The sequence below is a fragment of the Rhagoletis zephyria genome, unplaced genomic scaffold, assembly GCF_001687245.7.
Source record: "Rhagoletis zephyria isolate East Lansing unplaced genomic scaffold, Rhagoletis_zephyria_1.1 Rzeph_scaffold_06652, whole genome shotgun sequence".
In the NCBI taxonomy this organism is placed as follows: Eukaryota; Metazoa; Arthropoda; class Insecta; order Diptera; family Tephritidae; genus Rhagoletis; species Rhagoletis zephyria.
In genome coordinates this window covers 1-17680 of record NW_016163735.1, presented here as the reverse complement: position 1 = coordinate 17680, position 17680 = coordinate 1, and the positions used below count along the sequence as shown (strand labels likewise).

Below are 17680 nucleotides of genomic sequence, written 5' to 3'. Positions count from 1 at the left end.
GCATTTTTATGTATTTGATTTTGCTGCCGCCCCCGTTTTTATAAAGTATACGCATTTTCACAAGCGAAACGAACCTGAAAAAAACATTTTAACGTTAATGCGCCATTAAAAAAATTAAATCGCATTTTAGGTTGCCAACTTGTCTACACACAGAGCATCAAGTTGACCAACCTACCTCAAAAATTTTCTGATTTTTCTCCAACCTGACGAACAACTTGACGAAGGTTTTCCAACTTGCCTACACATGGCTTATTTACCAACAACTTCTAGCGGTTGGTCAACTGGTTGGCCGATAAATCGATCCGTGTGTAGGGCCTTTTATTGTTAATTCAAACAGTGGCGGAGTTGGCTATTTTTAAGGTGAAATTAGTCGGGAATGTAAACCTACCATTACGTAAACGCGAGTTAGTGCCACGATCTGTCTTACCAGAACGCCATGAAAATGAAAACTCAACACCGCTGCTGATTTCTTCCTTCTATAGATGGTTGCCACTTCGTCAGTTTTGCAGATGGTAAACAAGTTATAAGTTCCTTTTCAAAATATGTTTAAAATGTTTGACGTTTACTATCGAATAAGGTTTTTGGTTGAAAGTTAGTTTATATTAAGCTAGCATCTATTATAGCACGAAAAGTTTTAGTTGAAAAGGTAAGTTTATGAAAAGGCATTGATGAGTGGCAACACTGTATTAAGCAACACTGAGGGCTCCAGTAATCGACAAAATTCTGCGTATTCAGACAGCGTTTAAGTATACGTTCTGCGTTCTTGACTAATTTCAACTTAAGTATAAGTTCTGCGTTCATGACTAATTCCACCTTTAGTATTTCAGTTTGGGATTAGATTAAAACTATTAAAATAGACTAGCTCGAAATCAGCAGAGACCATCTCAGAAAAGCTGAAAACACCATGGAAAATTTGAAGAGACTGATAAAATCGTATGAGGAATGGGTGGCCGCAAATCCCGAAACTGTATGCGACGTAGAAACCACAACAAAATGGGTGTCGTATTTTATTGCTGGTATGTACTTAATTGCATATCCGCTTGCACCAATAAAATGAATTTTCTCTTAGGACGCATTTCTGATTCAAATGTTGTCTCCGAGCTCGTATACACTCTATCCAATATGTTGGTGCTCTACAATGACCGCATAATCGACAAGTCGAGGAACAACAATCTATTGTCTGATTTGGCACGAGTGAACTTCGACGCTAGTACAAGTGTTGTAGCACGTAGCAACAACAAAAAGGAAAAATATGTTTATCGACTAAAGGTCATGTTGACTACATTGGAGTACTGTGAGGTTTTGATTGAGATTTCGGCCAAACGTATTTTCGGTAATAGCGGTAAGTGGATATTCGTAGCGGTGGTACAATTTGCCAAAGCAGCTGGTCGCTTTTTCATACTTAAGCACTCTACTGAAAAAATAATCACTACACCAGCACTTCCTGCGCTTAATCGTCGCGCACTAATCAAAAAACAAAAATCCGCTCTGAAAAAAGGTGTAGTAGAAGAAAGAAATAATTTGATACAAAATGGATTCGGCGATAACAACTTTACATTCCAATTGAAACGCTCTGGTCGTGTGGTGCGCAGAGTGGAAGGTGCACCACCGCTACAATATCGTGACTTTAAGTTGCCCGCAGAGCAACAAGAAATGATTGCTTGCAAGCCAATAAACTACTCTTTGGTACAAGCTGAGTACCTGTATATAGCTAAGCCACTTATACACTTAGCGGCAATGGGAGTATTTGGCCAAAAGCGCTGGCAACAGTATGTGATATCGTTGACATTGGATTTGATCAGCATACGTATGTACCATAAATATCGTCAACATATGCACAAGGAACAGAAATTAGAGCTATCACGTCGATGCCTCAATCTGTTATTATATTTAATGCGCTCACCATTTTTCGATCGGGTGACAAGCTCGCGGTTAGATCGTGTGCTAGGATTTGTCGCAGATAATGTGCCACTGCTGAAGATGGTGGCCGGACCGGTACGAGAATATGTACCCTACTGGCAGAGTACATACTTCTACTTGTGGTCGACATAAAAATTTTAGTCGCAAGTGACGATCGTAAACGATTACATTTTAGAATTACATATAAGCTTACAAGTTCAAGAATATGTATTGTGAAATGTATTTTATTTACTTTTTGTGAGGTATACATATATAGTTATATAGGGAATAAGGTCAATTGCCCGTCAAGCGTAGTAAACAAACAAAAATATACTTTTATAAAACTATTAAATTGAGTTGGTAAAATTCGCTATAATTGTAAGACTCATTGACCAGAAGTGGTTGTATTACAATGGCAACTGAAGTTTTGATTTTTATAGAGACGTTGCTAATAATCATGAATGTGCAGTCGAGTCTACGAAACTGGAAAGATCTTTCACATATATCCATTCAACTAACATCCCTCTCCATCCGAGTCCGTTGAAACAGCACGTTTGCTGGGTCTTGACCACAATTAAAAGTTTCAACAAATCTGGGCCGTACGAAGTAAACGAACAACAACATTTAACGCTTATATCCACATCAGTACTGCAATAAAACATTTTTCATTTAATTTTGTTGTAAAATTATATCCTTTTATTTCCCTTTTTTCTGCTTAGGCTCTCTTTCCATTCTTGCAAACATTCCTTTACAATAGGTCTTCCTGTAGCTAAATATTTAGTACATTTAGAACATTTTATTACTCCCCAAAAAGTTCTTAAAACTAGGAAAAAAATGTATTTGAGTGTTTTTTTTTNGCTAGAACAACAACATTTAACGCTTATATCCACATCAGTACTGCAATAAAACATTTTTCATTTAATTTTGTTGTAAAATTATATCCTTTTATTTCCCTTTTTTCTGCTTAGGCTCTCTTTCCATTCTTGCAAACATTCCTTTACAATAGGTCTTCCTGTAGCTAAATATTTAGTACATTTAGAACATTTTATTACTCCCCAAAAAGTTCTTAAAACTAGGAAAAAAATGTATTTGAGTGTTTTTTTTTATGTGCTTGTTTGTGTAGATCTGTGAATACAAGTCACCACTCTAATGATTTACTTAAACTGTTCCATCTATATATACATATGTATGTGTTTGTATGACTAATGCTCTTCACCTGCTATCGCTTATGAAGACACAAATTTTCTATGACTTCTTCAACGCATGTAATTTGTACATATTCTCATTGATAAATTTTAATCTAAATTTGCTTAGATTTTTTAATAATAATTTATATTTACTGGTAATATTAATTTATATTAAGCTCTAACGGATTCTTACGTTTTCTGTTAGTAAAATCGTTTGGTTCTCTCAGTGGAAATTGATTAATAGTCATTAGGCATTAAAACGAAACATTTGACGGTTTTTACAGTTTTTGGACAGCAGCTTAAAAGTAGTAACAACAAAATATGTGTTTGAAGAAACTCGCTCTCGAAGGGATAGTTATTCACTAAAAAAATATTACAAAAGCAATTTGTAGTACCAATAAACACATTCACACTCAAATATGAGAGAACAATAGCAAGCAGTGCCTGACTTCCTGGTTAGAATTTTAAATTGAATCCCGGGCCCATTGCTAGTTGACGCTGATCAATGCCTGCATTAAGCACAAAGCCAGTGTTCGTGGCGGTTTTCTTATTACCGGTTATGATGCCAGATATTACTTTGCTATTGCTGGCAGCAGCACCTGCTGTTGTGCTGCCACTGCCACCTGTACCACCTACAATTAATTCGTCCCGGGCCAACTGTTTGAATTGCGAGCCACCCGAGGGCGGTTTAGGCGATGAGGCGAGTGCTTTGCGCGCACCCAGTTCACTTTTCGCCGGCCAGGTGGGAAACATAGACGGATCGATGGGCAGAGGCAGTTCAGTGAAGTGGCTATGTTTTAGGGCCGCGTCTGCGGTTAGTCTTTTTTTTGGATCGTAAGTAAGAAGACCCTGCAGCAACTCAATGCCTAAGTCGGTGGTTTTTTCGGCGAAACGCTTGCGTAAATTGGAAACAGGATAGTCGGCGAATTGCGAATTTTGACTTAACATATTGCGGACGGCAGGTAAATCCTTGTAGCCGGGCCAAATGCGTTCGTTTGGTGTGCCAAGTTCCTGGGAAAAGGAATAAAGGAAAGATATTTAAACTTTTTGTAAAATGTAAAGGAATAACAAATCAATTGTATAGGTCTAAATCTGGACGAAGGGAAGGAACTACTAAGCTTTTACTGCGGTACACAAATTTTATAAAAAGCGGGCGGCAAAGGGGAAATCTCTTTTCGTTTTGAACAGTGCGTTCAGTTACAAGAACTTTTTAAAACCACATATTTTGCTGGTTTTTGACTCACCTTAAAAATTTTGTTCAGCTCATCAGTTTCCGTCTTGCCCGGAAAGAGTGGACCCATTTGCAGGAACTCGCCAAAAATGCAGCCCACCGACCAAATGTCAATGGGTGTTGAGTATTCCGGTGAACAGAGCAGCAACTCGGGTGCGCGGTACCACAGTGTGACTACCAGTGACGTGTACTTTTTCAGTGGGGAACCATATTCACGGGCCAAGCCGAAGTCACCCACTTTCAAAATACCTTTGTGTGAGAGTAGCAGATTCGAGGTTTTTAAATCTCGATGTAATATCCAATTGTCATGTAAATGTCCGACTGCACGCAATAGCTGCTGCGTCAGACATTTTACTTCGCCGGGCAGAAAAAACTGTTTCCGTGCCTTCATGGTTTCCATCAACGATTTGAGGTCATGTTCCACATAGTCCATAACAATGAAAATTTTATCCATATTCGAACCGACGACTATCTCGCGCACTGTAACTATATTTGGGTGCTGGCCTTTCAGAAGCGTATTGATCTCACGCAATGACGTTATGGGAAAGCCTTCTTTTTCTTTCTCCATTTTCAGGCGCTTTAATGCAACAATCTCGTTGGTACGTTTGTCCTTGGCGCGGTAGACCACACCATAAGTGCCCTCTTCTATACGGTTCAAACATTGGAACTCTTCGACGGAGCGACAGCCCTGTATGCCCGGGAAGTAGTCAGGCAACGGCGCTCCTTTGTCGTCCCGTGCAGGCGAATCATTCCGACCATCACCTTCTCCACGTCGCCTTGTGCCCGCAGCAGTGGCCTCAGCTTCTGTTTTGTGCGCCGACTTCATGTCACGCTCTTCGGAGCGTGAGCGTGAACGTGTTCGTGACCTTGAGCGTGAACATGATGAACGTGAATGTGAGCGCGATGACATTGAACCTGAGCCAAAATGTGAATGTGAACGGGAGCGGGAGCGGGAACGTGAACGTGTTGCATGTCGCCGTGGCGAAGAGCCACGTGAGCCTGAACGAGAACGGGAACGTGAATGTGTGCTCTTGCGACGAGGCGTATGTGAGCGTGAGCGCGAAAGTGTACGGGAGGGAGAACGCGAGTGTGAGCGGGCTGAGCGTGTACGCGAACGCGATGAACGGTGTTCACCATCTTCTTCATCGTCGTCCTCGACATGTTTTTTACTCTTCTTTTTCTTGTGCTTCTTTGCGCGATGCTGACGACGTATGGGAGATTTGGAAAGTTCGCCTATAGAAAAGGGGCTTTCCGGTATATCAACGTCGTCATCCTCTTCAGCATCATCATCATCGTCGTCGTGAACGAGATTGTCTTCGTTTTCCACGCCATTGTCTCGTGCTTTGCGGGAACGATGTTTCTTCTTTTTCTTTTTNGGATTTGGAAAGTTCGCCTATAGAAAAGGGGCTTTCCGGTATATCAACGTCGTCATCCTCTTCAGCATCATCATCATCGTCGTGAACGACATTGTCTTCGTTTTCAACGCCATTGTCTCGTGCTTTGCGGGAACGATGTTTCTTCTTTTTCTTTTTCTTCTCGGCTTTGCTACGCTTACGGTGATGTTTTTCACGCCGCGCAATTGCACCTTCCTCTTCAGAGTTACTCTCGCTGTCACTTTCACTATCGCCGCTTCCGCTCTCTGTTTCCATCTCCTCACTTTCGTTCTCCTCGTCCTCATCGTCGTCGTCATCCTCATCACTGTCTATCGCTTCCCCCTCTTCCTCCTCGTCACTACGCTGCTTAGAAGCTATCGCCTTCTTGGATCGTTTCCGTTTCACTTCCACATCAACATCTTCCTGTTTCTTGCGCTTCATGACATTTAGCCCCGCTGTAACGGAAGCTGCAACCGCACTTGGACTCAAAGCACTGCGTGCTCGACGACGCGCCTCCAACTCCTCTCGCGCCATCTCCTTACGCTTCTCCTTCTCACGCTCAACGGCCAGTATTTTTTCGCGACGCGACAGCATCTCTGGGTCATCGGGTGATTTTCGTTTCTCCGGCCGCTCCACGCGTTCTGTAGTCATTACCGTCTCTGACAGCATTACTTCGCGTTCCTTGTTGCGATGCTTATGCTTGCGGCGTTGACGATGACCTTCCTCGGCTTGTGTGCCCTCCACCTCAACGAGCTCCGGACTATCAAGCACCTCAATAACGGATTCACGAACTTTTTCATGCTTTTGGCGATGACGTTCGTGGCGCTCAACATCGCCGTACCGTTGCCTTTGTACCGTAGACGTTGACTCATAGCTCTCCGCCAACTCGATAACATCGCCGCCACTGCTCTTTACGTACTTATGTCGTTTACTAAGTAAACGTGAACGCAAATCCTGTTCAATACTCTCCGAGTCATTCTGCGCATCGTAGTTATACTTACGACGCTCGCGCTGAACCTCATAGCTGACCTCATTGTACTCAATATGCGAGTGCTTGCCACCGCCATACTGTTGCTGCTGCTGCTGGTGCTGATGTCTATTGTTGTAATAATCAAGGCCACCATGGTGGTAACCAGCACTAGAGCCGCGCTCATAGTAATCCGGTCGCTGCCGCGGCATATGAGGATGTTGATATTGTGGATGATAACCGCCGCCACCACCACCACCACCGCTGCTGCCACTGTTGCGACGCATGTCATTATTGTGCGGTTCGTAGTGTTTCGCGTAACGGCGCTCGCTGTTCGGCATCATATCTCTGTGGTTGCCGTCGTCGCGTTCATAGCCACTGCCACGCTGATGATAGCGCGCCATTTCTTCACGTTCCTCGCCGCCTCTGCGGTGGTCGCCGCGGGTTCGCTCTATATCGACTGGACGCACGCCCCCTCCACGATCATTGCGCATGTCTCGTTCTCTACCATGCGGTTCTCTGGTGTCGCGCTCGCGCTGATCTCGTTCCCTTTCGCCACGTTCACGGCCACTAGCACGCTCTCTTTCATTGCGATGTTTCTTTTCTTTGGAATGTTTCTTCTCCTTGGACGATTTTTCTTTCCGTCTCGAACCAGCGGGATCACGCGAGTGCAGCACGTTGGCCTGTGGTGGTTTGATGTCCAAAGAGTCCGCATCTTCCTCACCGCTAATTAATTTTAATTATGATGAAAATATGAAATAAAATCGGTAAAACTTGGGAAGAGAATAGATATTTGCTATTTTTTTTTACAGTTATGTTTTTAATAAAGGTAGAATGCTAAATTTTGCAAAGTAATTAAATGAAATATGTATGCAATGTATGGGCAATAATTTTATGCAATATGTTGGCTATAGTTAATGATGTTCATTTGCACTTTGTATAGGCAGCAGCAGGTGGCGCCGCCTGCACCATCCATTCATCCCAGTTGGCGTGTGTACCGCTCCTGTTCCGGTCGAAGTTCCATGTGCAAGTTCCAAACGTATTTGGCGCTTTGCAATGGCCAGTCGTTACATTTATTTGTCATTATTTCTTAGTTAATGATGTTTGAGGGAGTTCATTTTTAAAATATTGTTTTTTTTTTACTTTTTTATAACTTACTTTCATAAAAAAGCAACGAGATCTTAAATAATCACCTTGATGTCAATTTACTTTTCTGGCTTGGTCAGCGTGAGATTGCTTCAAGGAGCTTGCTGTCTACTAGATTAAAAACTTGCATGATCAAAATGTAGTAGTACTTTTGTTTATGTCTATGTTATTATAGTATAAGTATAAGATAAACAATTGGATATGTAATTCACCAAAAAAGTAACACGAAAGAAAATGTAGGTGGAAAACGTTGCGTGTTCCATGCAACCTAACCGTTTCCATTTAGAATTAGCGCAACATTTAAATTCTAATTACATTCATACATATACGACTGATTAAGTCGCGAATAAGTTTTCAAGTTAGTAAATTAGTAAAGAGTAAAGAAATACGAGACTCTTTTGTGAATACATAAATATTTAAAACAAATGTGCCTCATTTTAAGGTGTATTTCATATTTAAAAATAATTTCTGGCAAAGTTATTAATTTACCTGCCATTTTCATGATTGATTTTGTTGACGTTTTGTAATTACTAAATGTGATCAGCCTAAATCAGTCAGATAGGTAAGATTACGTAATCGACGACTTCATGATTCGGAGCTATGTTGAGCTTGCATACCCTGGTTCGAGGTTAGTGACCTGTTTGACTAGGACATAGACGTGTCTACGATATTATAATGATCCAAGAAAGTGCAGCGTGCTGCTGCAACTACAATAACACCACCGGCAACATGCTCTTTCGACAACAGATCGACTTTGTATTGGTCTCGACCATTTTTAGCGTCATTAATTTGTAAATACGTATGTACATATCTGGTGTCGGACAAATTAATAGGATCACAACATTTACTTGTTCTATTAAATTTTTATGAAAGTGTAACTTGTTATCTAGCAAAAATCATATCAATCCAAATTTCAAACTTTGGGCAAAATTTTGAAAAAATTGTAAGTATGTTCCACGGTATGTGCGCCATTTTTTTATACATATGTAAGAAAAATGCGTGGCACTGTCAGCNTATCTGGTGTCGGGCAAATTAATAGGATCACGACATTTGACTTGTTCTATTAAATTTTCATATCATTCCAAATTTCAAACTTTGGGCAAAATTTTTAAAAAATTGTAAGAATGTTCCACGGTAGGTGCGCCATTTTTTTATACATATGTAAGAAAAATGCGTGGCACTGTCAGCAAAAAAAAATTCAAAAAACTACGGGATTTGTTACCAACTTGAAACTTGCTCTTTATTATACTGGAATTTAATGGGCTACAAAACTGCTACTTCAAACTTGCACTTTATTATATTAAAATTCAGTGGCCTATAAAACTGCATTTTCTACAAATTCTGATTAAATCATTTGAAATTTTGACGAAACTGTCAAATTTTGCAAATGTTTGCACAAAATCTGAAAATTGGATTCGTATGGTGTTTGCTAGATAGTGAGCAATACTATTATAAAAAATTAATAAAAATGAAACAAACAAAAGAAAAATTGTCAGNTAGTGGCCTATAAAACTGCATTTTCTACAAATTCTGATTAAATCATTTGAAATTTTGACGAAACTGTCAAATTTTGCAAATGTTTGCACAAAATCTAAAAATTGGATTCATATGGTGTTTGCTAGATAGTGAGCAATACTATTATAAAAAATTAATAAAAATTAAACAAACAAAAGAAAAATAGTCAGAACTTGTGAAAATATCGGGCCCCTGTAAATTTGTCCGACACTATAGAGCCTGTGAGACGTGGCAATGCAAAATATTTCGAAAAGGCTATCAAATTGAGAAATTTCAGAAAGCAATTGCATGAGCAGTCACACCTTGCATGTAAACTGTCTTTCGAAAGAGATTTCCAAAAGGCGAATTGTAGATTGCTAGTACAGCACAAGCAAGTTGAGATATATTACCGAAATCGATTTGCGCGCTTTCAGTTGCGGTCACACCTTGCAACTTTCATTGCTGAAACTGATTTCCGAAAAGTGACAGAAAGTTCTCTCTGGCTGTTCGCACGTGGAAATAAAATTTCTCTTTCTCAATTTGACATCGAATTGCGAGGAAAAGTTGAAAATATGGCCAAGTCTGACACGCTCTATAGATGTATTATAAACCCTTTGAGAAAGAACTTCGTCAAATATTGAGCTGAATAACTGCGAAAGTCAATAATATTTTAATGTTGTAATAATCACAACCTTGTAATTCATCTCTTTGATGTTGGTAAAAATATTTGATAATATGTGTATACTCGGTACTAGATAAGTAGTAAAAAGCAAATTAAAATCGCAGATCCCATTATTCGTTATGGGAAAAGCGAAGAAATTTTCAAAAATTACGTTGCCTGAGTAAGTATGTATTACGGATGTTTCGAATGTCATATTTTTCACCTTCGCGAATTTTCGGAATGCGAATGCGTGTTAGGAAGTTATCGTTTTTACTACTTCAAAATTTTGTAAATTATTAGAACATTGAACGAGTGCTTAACCTATACAGTTGTTGTTGTTGTAGCAGCATACAAGTTCCCCAAAGGGTTTATAAGGGGTGTGTCTGGAGTGACAGTCCTTGGCCAGATACAAATTTGGGTCGCTCCGGTTACGTAGACCCGACTGTCGTGGGAACGTGGGAACCTATCATGTTTTAATTTAGTAGCCAAAATTCAAAAGGGCATATTATATTTCAAAAACAGTAATTTTGCTACATTTTATCCCATGAGGCGATTTCTTAGAGGCGCGTATATAAGGTCGGCTGCATTGAACAATCGCTCACTTGGAACGCTGGCAGGTGGAGCGCTCAAATATTTGCGGGCCAGATCTGTCAATTTGTCGTTATTGTTGTTGTTGAAACGGCTACAACAACCCCGCCGCCCAGATCGGTTGATATCTCAGTCGTTGTCGTCAAGTTCCACTAACGGCAGCCCTAGGAAGTGTGCAGCCTCTATCGGGTCGGTCCACAAGGTCAAAGCCGTTAGGGTTGTCGGGTTTTCCGGGCATGCGAAGAGTCGTATTTTAGTTTAGTTTTCCTCCAGTCGAGACAATTTTCAAGGAGTTGAGCTCGTTTTTTTTGAAGATAGGCCTTCAATTGAGCTTTAATTTCGCATTTTTGAAGTTTTCAGATTTTACGTTCGAGCCTTCGCTTTCGCTGGAGAAATCTAAAATTATTTCTACGTTGCTTATAAGTAGGGCACGGACTTTAAGGACCTAAAAACCTTTAAAAAAGGCAAAATTAAATAACAAAATAGGCTAGAAAAGGCAAAATAAAATAGGGAAACATACAGGAAAAGGCACTAGACATCGCAAAAGAGGCAAAAGAAGGCACTAAAAATAGACAAAAACCGAAAAATTATCAAAAAATACATTTATTTTAGAAATTTTTATTTTACAAGTAAAAAGAGAATTACTATGAACTATGTAGTTTCATTACATGATACAATAATTTTTAGAAGGTAGTTTCACTTCAAAATTTTTGACATGAACCGTGTCTGTGACAAACACGCAATGTGGCCACTGCTACGATATAGAACTTGGGGATTTTCGCTTGTTATTTTAGAAATTTTGTAACGAACATGTAAAGATTTATATGTTTCATAACTGATCACTTCATTTGTAATATACAGTTACGAGCAAAACTGTAACATGGTGTAACAAAAAAAAAGTGTAAAAGTGTAAAAGTGTTACACCATGTTACAGATTTGCCCGTCACTGTACATATACGTATTAAATACATACATTTTTGCCACTGCTAATCACATGAATAAAAATCATAAAAATGAAAATATAACGGCAATATGTTTTTGTTTAAAATGCTTTGTATCCATCGCACACCACGGACTTTATCGGCCGCCGATTTAGTTGGGCTCGCTAGTCTGTCCTTTGCACCACAACAAATTGGTCAAAGCGATTAAGCTGGTGTAGTGTGCGCACCTCCATACATCTTCATGTACATATTTTAAGCAAGGTGTGATTGACAACTCAGGTAGGCTCTCTTTTAAGATACTATTTGCCAAAAAAAGGCAATTTCCATAAAATCCGTTCCCTGCTTATAAGACTTCTAGCAGTACTTGTTGAAGGCCCATCAAGGTTGCTTGATATACTACTTAACCGCTTAGCGCTTGCGAAAGTGTACACCTTGTCCTAATATAATATTCACAATTACTTTTATGGCCAGATTTTTCCATTAATTACAAGGTGCTACAAAAAAAAGCAGAGACCGAAAATAATTATTATTCTAATATTTAGGATCAAAAACTTGTTTTAAGAGAATTTTTTTCGTCTTTGTATAATAATTGTTTGCGAGAAATATATTTTCGTCTCGCGGGACGATTATTTCAAGACGAATATTATTTACGTCTCGGGGCGTTTATTTCAAGACGAATCGAAATGATGTTGAAAAGGATTTATTTCTAAGCAACATGTACGAGGGTTGCCATCTGTTTAAAAAATTCAATTGAACATGTACATAGAAATTAGGTAACTGGAATATGTATCAGAATATGGGTGTGTCAGGCGAGGTTGGTTGTAGTCTGAAAATGTGTACACGAAGGCGTCAGAAAAATTTTTTTGATNCAATTTGTGAATTTGGCTGACTTCCAAAACGTGCCAATACAATGTTTGGATACCGTTCTACTGAAGTATTAAAACTGTTGCATATGCAGGGTTGCGAAACATTGCAACCACGTACATTGCATAGTTTGAATATTCTATATAACAATGAATAACCTTTCGTAATTTTTCATTTTCACAACACCAATCGCAACTAAAAACAAACGAAGCATCAATTTTGTTTCTGATGCACTGATTACTCCAGCGATGCGCTTCGAAAACTTTTCGGATGCATTGTGGAAAAGTATACATTGTCAACATTTTGTAGTTGGACGTTATGGAACATTATAATTTCCACGTATGCAATGCAATTGACGTTTTTGAAGTCAGCTTTTATATAAAGTGTGAAACTTTTATTTACATGGTTTATGTTATAGATAGATAAGCAAAAAAAAAACGAAACCATGAAAATAATTGTGAAATTATGTATATTAAAACAAGGTGTACGCTTTGTCGGCTAGTGTAGATAGACTGTTGATCAAAACTGAGCGAAATGTAATTCTTTTAATATTCACAATGTTTTTTCAAGTTTAGTTTTTTTGTTATTATTTTATAAAAAATATTCGAGGTACTAACACCTGTCTGGTTATCAGGTTATCTGGTTAAAAATTATTCTCTAGTATCTTTTAGTGTATATAATAGGTGTGAATACCCCATTCATTCGTGCTTTAATCAAAACCATGTATATCAGGCAAGTTCTGTAATTCACTTCCGAGTGAATTTCAACCAAATTCACTTTGAATTTAAATTGTAGGGGGTGGAAATTCACTCGGAATTTAGTTGCAGAATCTGGCTGTATATATCACAAAATTGTTGTCGACTTCGACGTCGATGTAATTTGTTCATCAAAAAATAGCCCTCGTAAGTCCAACTTCAGATACGCTGACCACAGTATGTCTGCGAGGCGAGGAACACCTTTCCAGTAAAATACTGTGATCAGCGTAACTGGAGTTGGACTTAGGATTTTTAATATTTATAGGATTTTAATATTTAAACCATCACCATTCACTAGATTTTGATCGCCAGTGTATGTACATTACGTTTCGAAATAAGTAAAGTCGATATTTTAAATATCGAAAAAATATACCCCAATTTTTTATTTTGAAATCAAAAAAGATTCAGGGTCGCTCAAAGCGGTCAAAGTTTTCCATATATTTTACATGGAAAAAAATAATTTTTCGTAGAAATGGTATAGAATTCTTGAAAATCAATATTTCTCGATCGGAAAACTATGGTTCTCTGCAGGAGACTTCCAATACATTACAATATAAAACTGTTCAGTTCCCCATTTTGTAATACTACAGGTTTTTCATTTATCCCCCCATTGCATTGTCTAGTATTTTCTGGGGGTTTTAGCGGACCTATAATACATACTCACTATGCAAAAACGGTTAACTAATAATTGGGAACAGGGTTTTCCGATTGAAAAAATGAGGATTTACAAGAATTATATACTATTTCTACGAAAAGTTGTTTTCCCCATTTAAAATACATCGAAGACTTTGAACGCTTTGAGCGACCTCTAAATATTTTTTGATTTCAATATAAAAAATTGGGTTATATTTTTTTCGGTATAGAACAATCCTAGGGGGTGAGAGCATAAAAATTCCGACTTTACTTTTTCACATGCATTTTTGGTTCACCCCAATGTACATCATGGTACAATAAATACACGTATTGTCTTCCCAGAGAGCGCATATTCCGATCTGAGTTATTTGAAAAATATCATTGTTGTCGCCACTAAAAAGTCTACGTACGCCGAAAAACCGTTTGCTTACTAAATAAATTGAAAATTCGTATGGCTCACTTCATTTCAAATTTTTCTTTTGAAAAATTATAAAAATTAAATTGACCGAAACCAAAAAGCAAAACCAAATAAAAGTACAAGAATCAACATTGAACTGCATAAAAATGAAAATAAGGGAGCACGAATTGCGATGTGAAGCAAAACTCTCTGGGAAGGCAATACCTGTAATTATTGTACTATCCCCGCAAACATATTCTGAGCGTTCAGAATATATGAGTCCGAAAGGAGTCCTAGATCATGATGCATGATTGAATCATGGTCCTAGATAGGTAAGAAATATGAGTTTTAAAAACCAAAAAATGAATCTTTTTGAGCCCATATAAAAACAATAAATATTAAGCTAAACTTGTTTATACAGAAATCGAAAATAATTACAAAACAAAAAATGTACAAAATTAAGCTGCAGCAGCTGCTATTGAATGCATGCTGTAATGGGTATATGCACGTAAGTATGTATGTATGTTATTTGAAAGGAATTTTTGCTGAATGCCTTTGCAAATATAGTGCGTTCAATAAGACTCAAAGAACAACCTAAAATGAGAGTCCGAATGTAGTAATTTATAAAGCCGATAAGAGCCTCAAAAAGAGTCTGAAATGATTCATATATGAGGCCAAAAATTGTTTTAAAAGAGTCCAAAATGAGCCGTATATGAGGCCAATATGAATCATATTGGGGCTTAATTTTTCTATGAAATTAAGCTCATATACATATGTCGACCTTCGGAGGAAGGGAAACACTCTCATATCGGACTCTTAAATGAGCTCATTATGAGCGTAATGGCTCCGAAATAGGATTCCTTAAAGACTCATTTATGACTCCAAATGTTTGCTGGNTGACTCATATTGGGGCTTAATTTTTCTATGAAATTAAGCTCATATACATATGTCGACCTTCGGAGGAAGGGAAACACTCTCATATCGGACTCTTAAATGAGCTCATTATGAGCGTAATGGCTCCGAAATAGGATTCCTTAAAGACTCATTTATGACTCCAAATGTTTGCTGGGATGATGTACATATCTGTGAAAATATATGTATATGTATGCATAGAAATAAAGGCAATATATAAATAAATATGAAACGCACCTTAAATAGAGTTTCCGCTGCCGTAAACTTGAGTGCAATTATGTTTCCATGCCATTCTGCCATCAGCAAAAGACATCCACTTAATCTTAATTAAGTTGCTAACTCAAATTGCAAGCATATACGAGCACACATTTCTTTTATTTTATTTATTTTTGTTTGCAAATTTGACGTTTTCTTCATTCGATTCAACAATAATAAGTAGGTCTGGTATACTTACACAAGCAAGTCATCTCCTTAAAAATAGAGTTTTATAAGTACGTTGACCTGAATAAATCTTCTACGTATTATGAATTACTCGCTTGCACTCACCTTGAATAGTTTTGTTTACCGCGCGAAGCCCCTTAAACAATTCAGTGAAGCAATTGTCCAAGGCACACAAAAAGTAAATCGACATCAGCAGCATTTACCTAAAGGCTCAGTTTTTATATGGAAGAAATAGTGAATATAGAAATGTTTTTTCTTTTTTTGTAAAGAAGAAAGAAATTACTGAAATATGTTGCATTAAATGTAAAAACTTTTTTACAAAAAAATAAATTTACCACACCAACAAGCCTCTCGTCCAGCTCAAATTTGTCGTACTCTATTTTATTTGTAGTGCAGCGCGGTAGCGCCAAGCTGTTACTGGCAGCGATAAAAGGGAGAGGAGTTGGACGACTAGTAGCCAGACAAACACTAATGTCGCTGCTGTATATATTTCTGTCGCACCCACCTGCGTAGACGTCATCATGGCTAGTGAGGAAAATCGCTCATGCCACTTAATTTGTGGTTGCCTTGCATTAACTGTGCAGGAATGTATGACAAGAAGTTGATCAGCTGGTCAAACAGCCATTATTATATTGTTGATAATAGGCTAGGGTTTACACCACACTTCCGATTTTACAGGGTAACAGGAATACATTAGGCTGGACTCTCTCCCTTACAAAGCCACTTAGAATCTTGTATAGCGTCTTGTTACGGTGCTGACGATCATGCGCGTGCACCATCGCTGTTTAGACGAAATGCGACGTGATGTGTGGGGTATATGTCAGACTGCTACGCAAAGATTTCACACTTGTATCGACTATTATTCTTCATACCATTTATATTATTTTTGCATCAACATTACGAGGAATTTACGAGTTCATGTTTACATTTTCATGACATTTTTTAAGAATTATTTGTAATTTTTGTTTTATATTTTATAGCTTTTATAGATTTAATGTGATTTGATGGTGGCCATCGCGCGCATCGTTCTTTGGACATGTACACACTTTTTGGCCTATTAGCAATGAAAAAACTTGAGTAAATAAAAAAGTACGTAATTAAGTGATATATTGTTTAGACCTAATGGGCTGGAGATTGGACAAATGGAAATGATGTAGGGTCAATGAAAGTGGTTCAGGAAGGGGCAAGGTTTAGCTGAAACTGGGTGATATTAATGGATAAGCATACTATGGATAGGTTTTGTTGGTATTCTTTGTATAACAAGATGAAGTTTTGCAAAACTAAGCAATTATGTATATAGGTTAGTATTGTTTTACTCGATTTATAGTTTGATATTAGCCATAAGTTTAAAAACATTTTTCTTTCTAGTTTGCGCGATCAAAATTGCTTAATTTTGCGTCTAAAGCTGCGCCATGCTTTACACATTTCTTTTAATTACATATGCAAAAATTTCATACGTGCTTTTACTCTTTCAATTTCCTAAAAATCACAATTTAACAATCTTTCAAAATAATGCGTAAGTTTTTTCCATGGAAATTTGTTTTATTTGCCCTTCAACCCAAATATTCTACATGTGTGACTGTGTCTGAAGACACGAGTTATACACACAATATGGTCTCCATACTACTCCCCCCCCGAAATAATTACATGAACTGGGCAAACAATTTTCCATGGTCTTTCAAGACATAGCATACACACCTTAATGCATAATTATCGTAGCCAGGACTTTGCAATTGTCCATCCTCACTGCCAGACATGTTGGATGTTGGGAAATATGATTCACTTTGAATTCAGCCAACAAAATAATTTTTGATGGTGTCTGGCGAAATGCTGTCGTTGCTTTGTCTCGGTTTTCAATCGTCTCACACGACAGACAAATTAAAGTGCTCCAATTTTTTTGCCAATCTTTCGACGATTTATGGTTTTTTCCACACTGACGAAAATACTGCAATTTGAAGCTCAACACTTATTCTACAGATTGCAACTATTTTAGTGCAAATCTATGTGATTTTTTCAAGCAAATTTCGCTTTTAAATCACCACCAAATCACGCTTCGCACCATTTGTGAAATTTTTCACATCGTTTGTCAACGTTTGTCAAAAGGGAGAAAGAAGAAAATGGCGCATGTCAATGCTGCCAGCGTTCAAAAATTTTAGTGCGGCCATTACAGAAAAGGAAGAACTGTCAACTG

At 38.0% G+C, this 17680-nt stretch overlaps 3 protein-coding genes across 3 annotated transcripts; 1 reads left to right on the top strand and 2 right to left on the bottom strand.

Moving 5' to 3' along the window:
- Positions 1-741: 741 nt before the first annotated feature.
- On the top strand, positions 742-2253 carry Pex16 (peroxisomal biogenesis factor 16). Its single transcript, XM_017629260.1, has 2 exons — positions 742-1016; positions 1070-2253. Exons 1-2 carry the CDS (start codon positions 905-907, stop codon positions 2050-2052), a joined length of 1095 nt encoding a protein of 364 aa, XP_017484749.1. The 5' UTR covers positions 742-904; the 3' UTR covers positions 2053-2253.
- A 679-nt stretch (positions 2254-2932) lies between these two features.
- Positions 2933-15744, bottom strand: Pitslre (cyclin dependent kinase 11B pitslre). The gene is made up of 5 exons (XM_017629259.1): positions 15595-15744; positions 15503-15518; positions 5694-7383; positions 4331-5533; positions 2933-4097 (listed from the first exon to the last, which is right to left on the bottom strand). Exons 1-5 carry the CDS (start codon positions 15686-15688, stop codon positions 3543-3545), a joined length of 3558 nt encoding a protein of 1185 aa, XP_017484748.1. The 5' UTR covers positions 15689-15744; the 3' UTR covers positions 2933-3542.
- Positions 15745-15978: 234 nt separating this feature from the next.
- Positions 15979-17652, bottom strand: LOC108373390 (uncharacterized). The gene is made up of 2 exons (XM_017629261.1): positions 17188-17652; positions 15979-16543 (listed from the first exon to the last, which is right to left on the bottom strand). The coding sequence occupies exons 1-2, from the start codon at positions 17244-17246 to the stop codon at positions 16432-16434; spliced, it is 171 nt and encodes a 56-aa protein (XP_017484750.1). The 5' UTR covers positions 17247-17652; the 3' UTR covers positions 15979-16431.
- Between the last annotated feature and the right edge of the window lie 28 nt (positions 17653-17680).

Bases quoted from the DNA above. Each gene is read 5' to 3' on its own strand.
- Pex16 (XM_017629260.1), top strand. From the start codon at position 905: ATGGAAAATTTGAAGAGACTGATAAAATCGTATGAGGAATGGGTGGCC. The intron at 1,017-1,069 runs GTATGTACTTAA...ATTTTCTCTTAG, and splicing joins GGTGTCGTATTTTATTGCTG to GACGCATTTCTGATTCAAAT.
- Pitslre (XM_017629259.1), bottom strand. From the start codon at position 15,688: ATGCTGCTGATGTCGATTTACTTTTTGTGTGCCTTGGACAATTGCTTC. The intron at 4,098-4,330 runs GTGAGTCAAAAA...TCCTTTTCCCAG, and splicing joins AGCTGAACAAAATTTTTAAG to GAACTTGGCACACCAAACGA.
- LOC108373390 (XM_017629261.1), bottom strand. From the start codon at position 17,246: ATGTCTGGCAGTGAGGATGGACAATTGCAAAGTCCTGGCTACGATAAT. The intron at 16,544-17,187 runs GTGTGTATGCTA...CATTGCTAATAG, and splicing joins TACGATAATTATGCATTAAG to GCCAAAAAGTGTGTACATGT.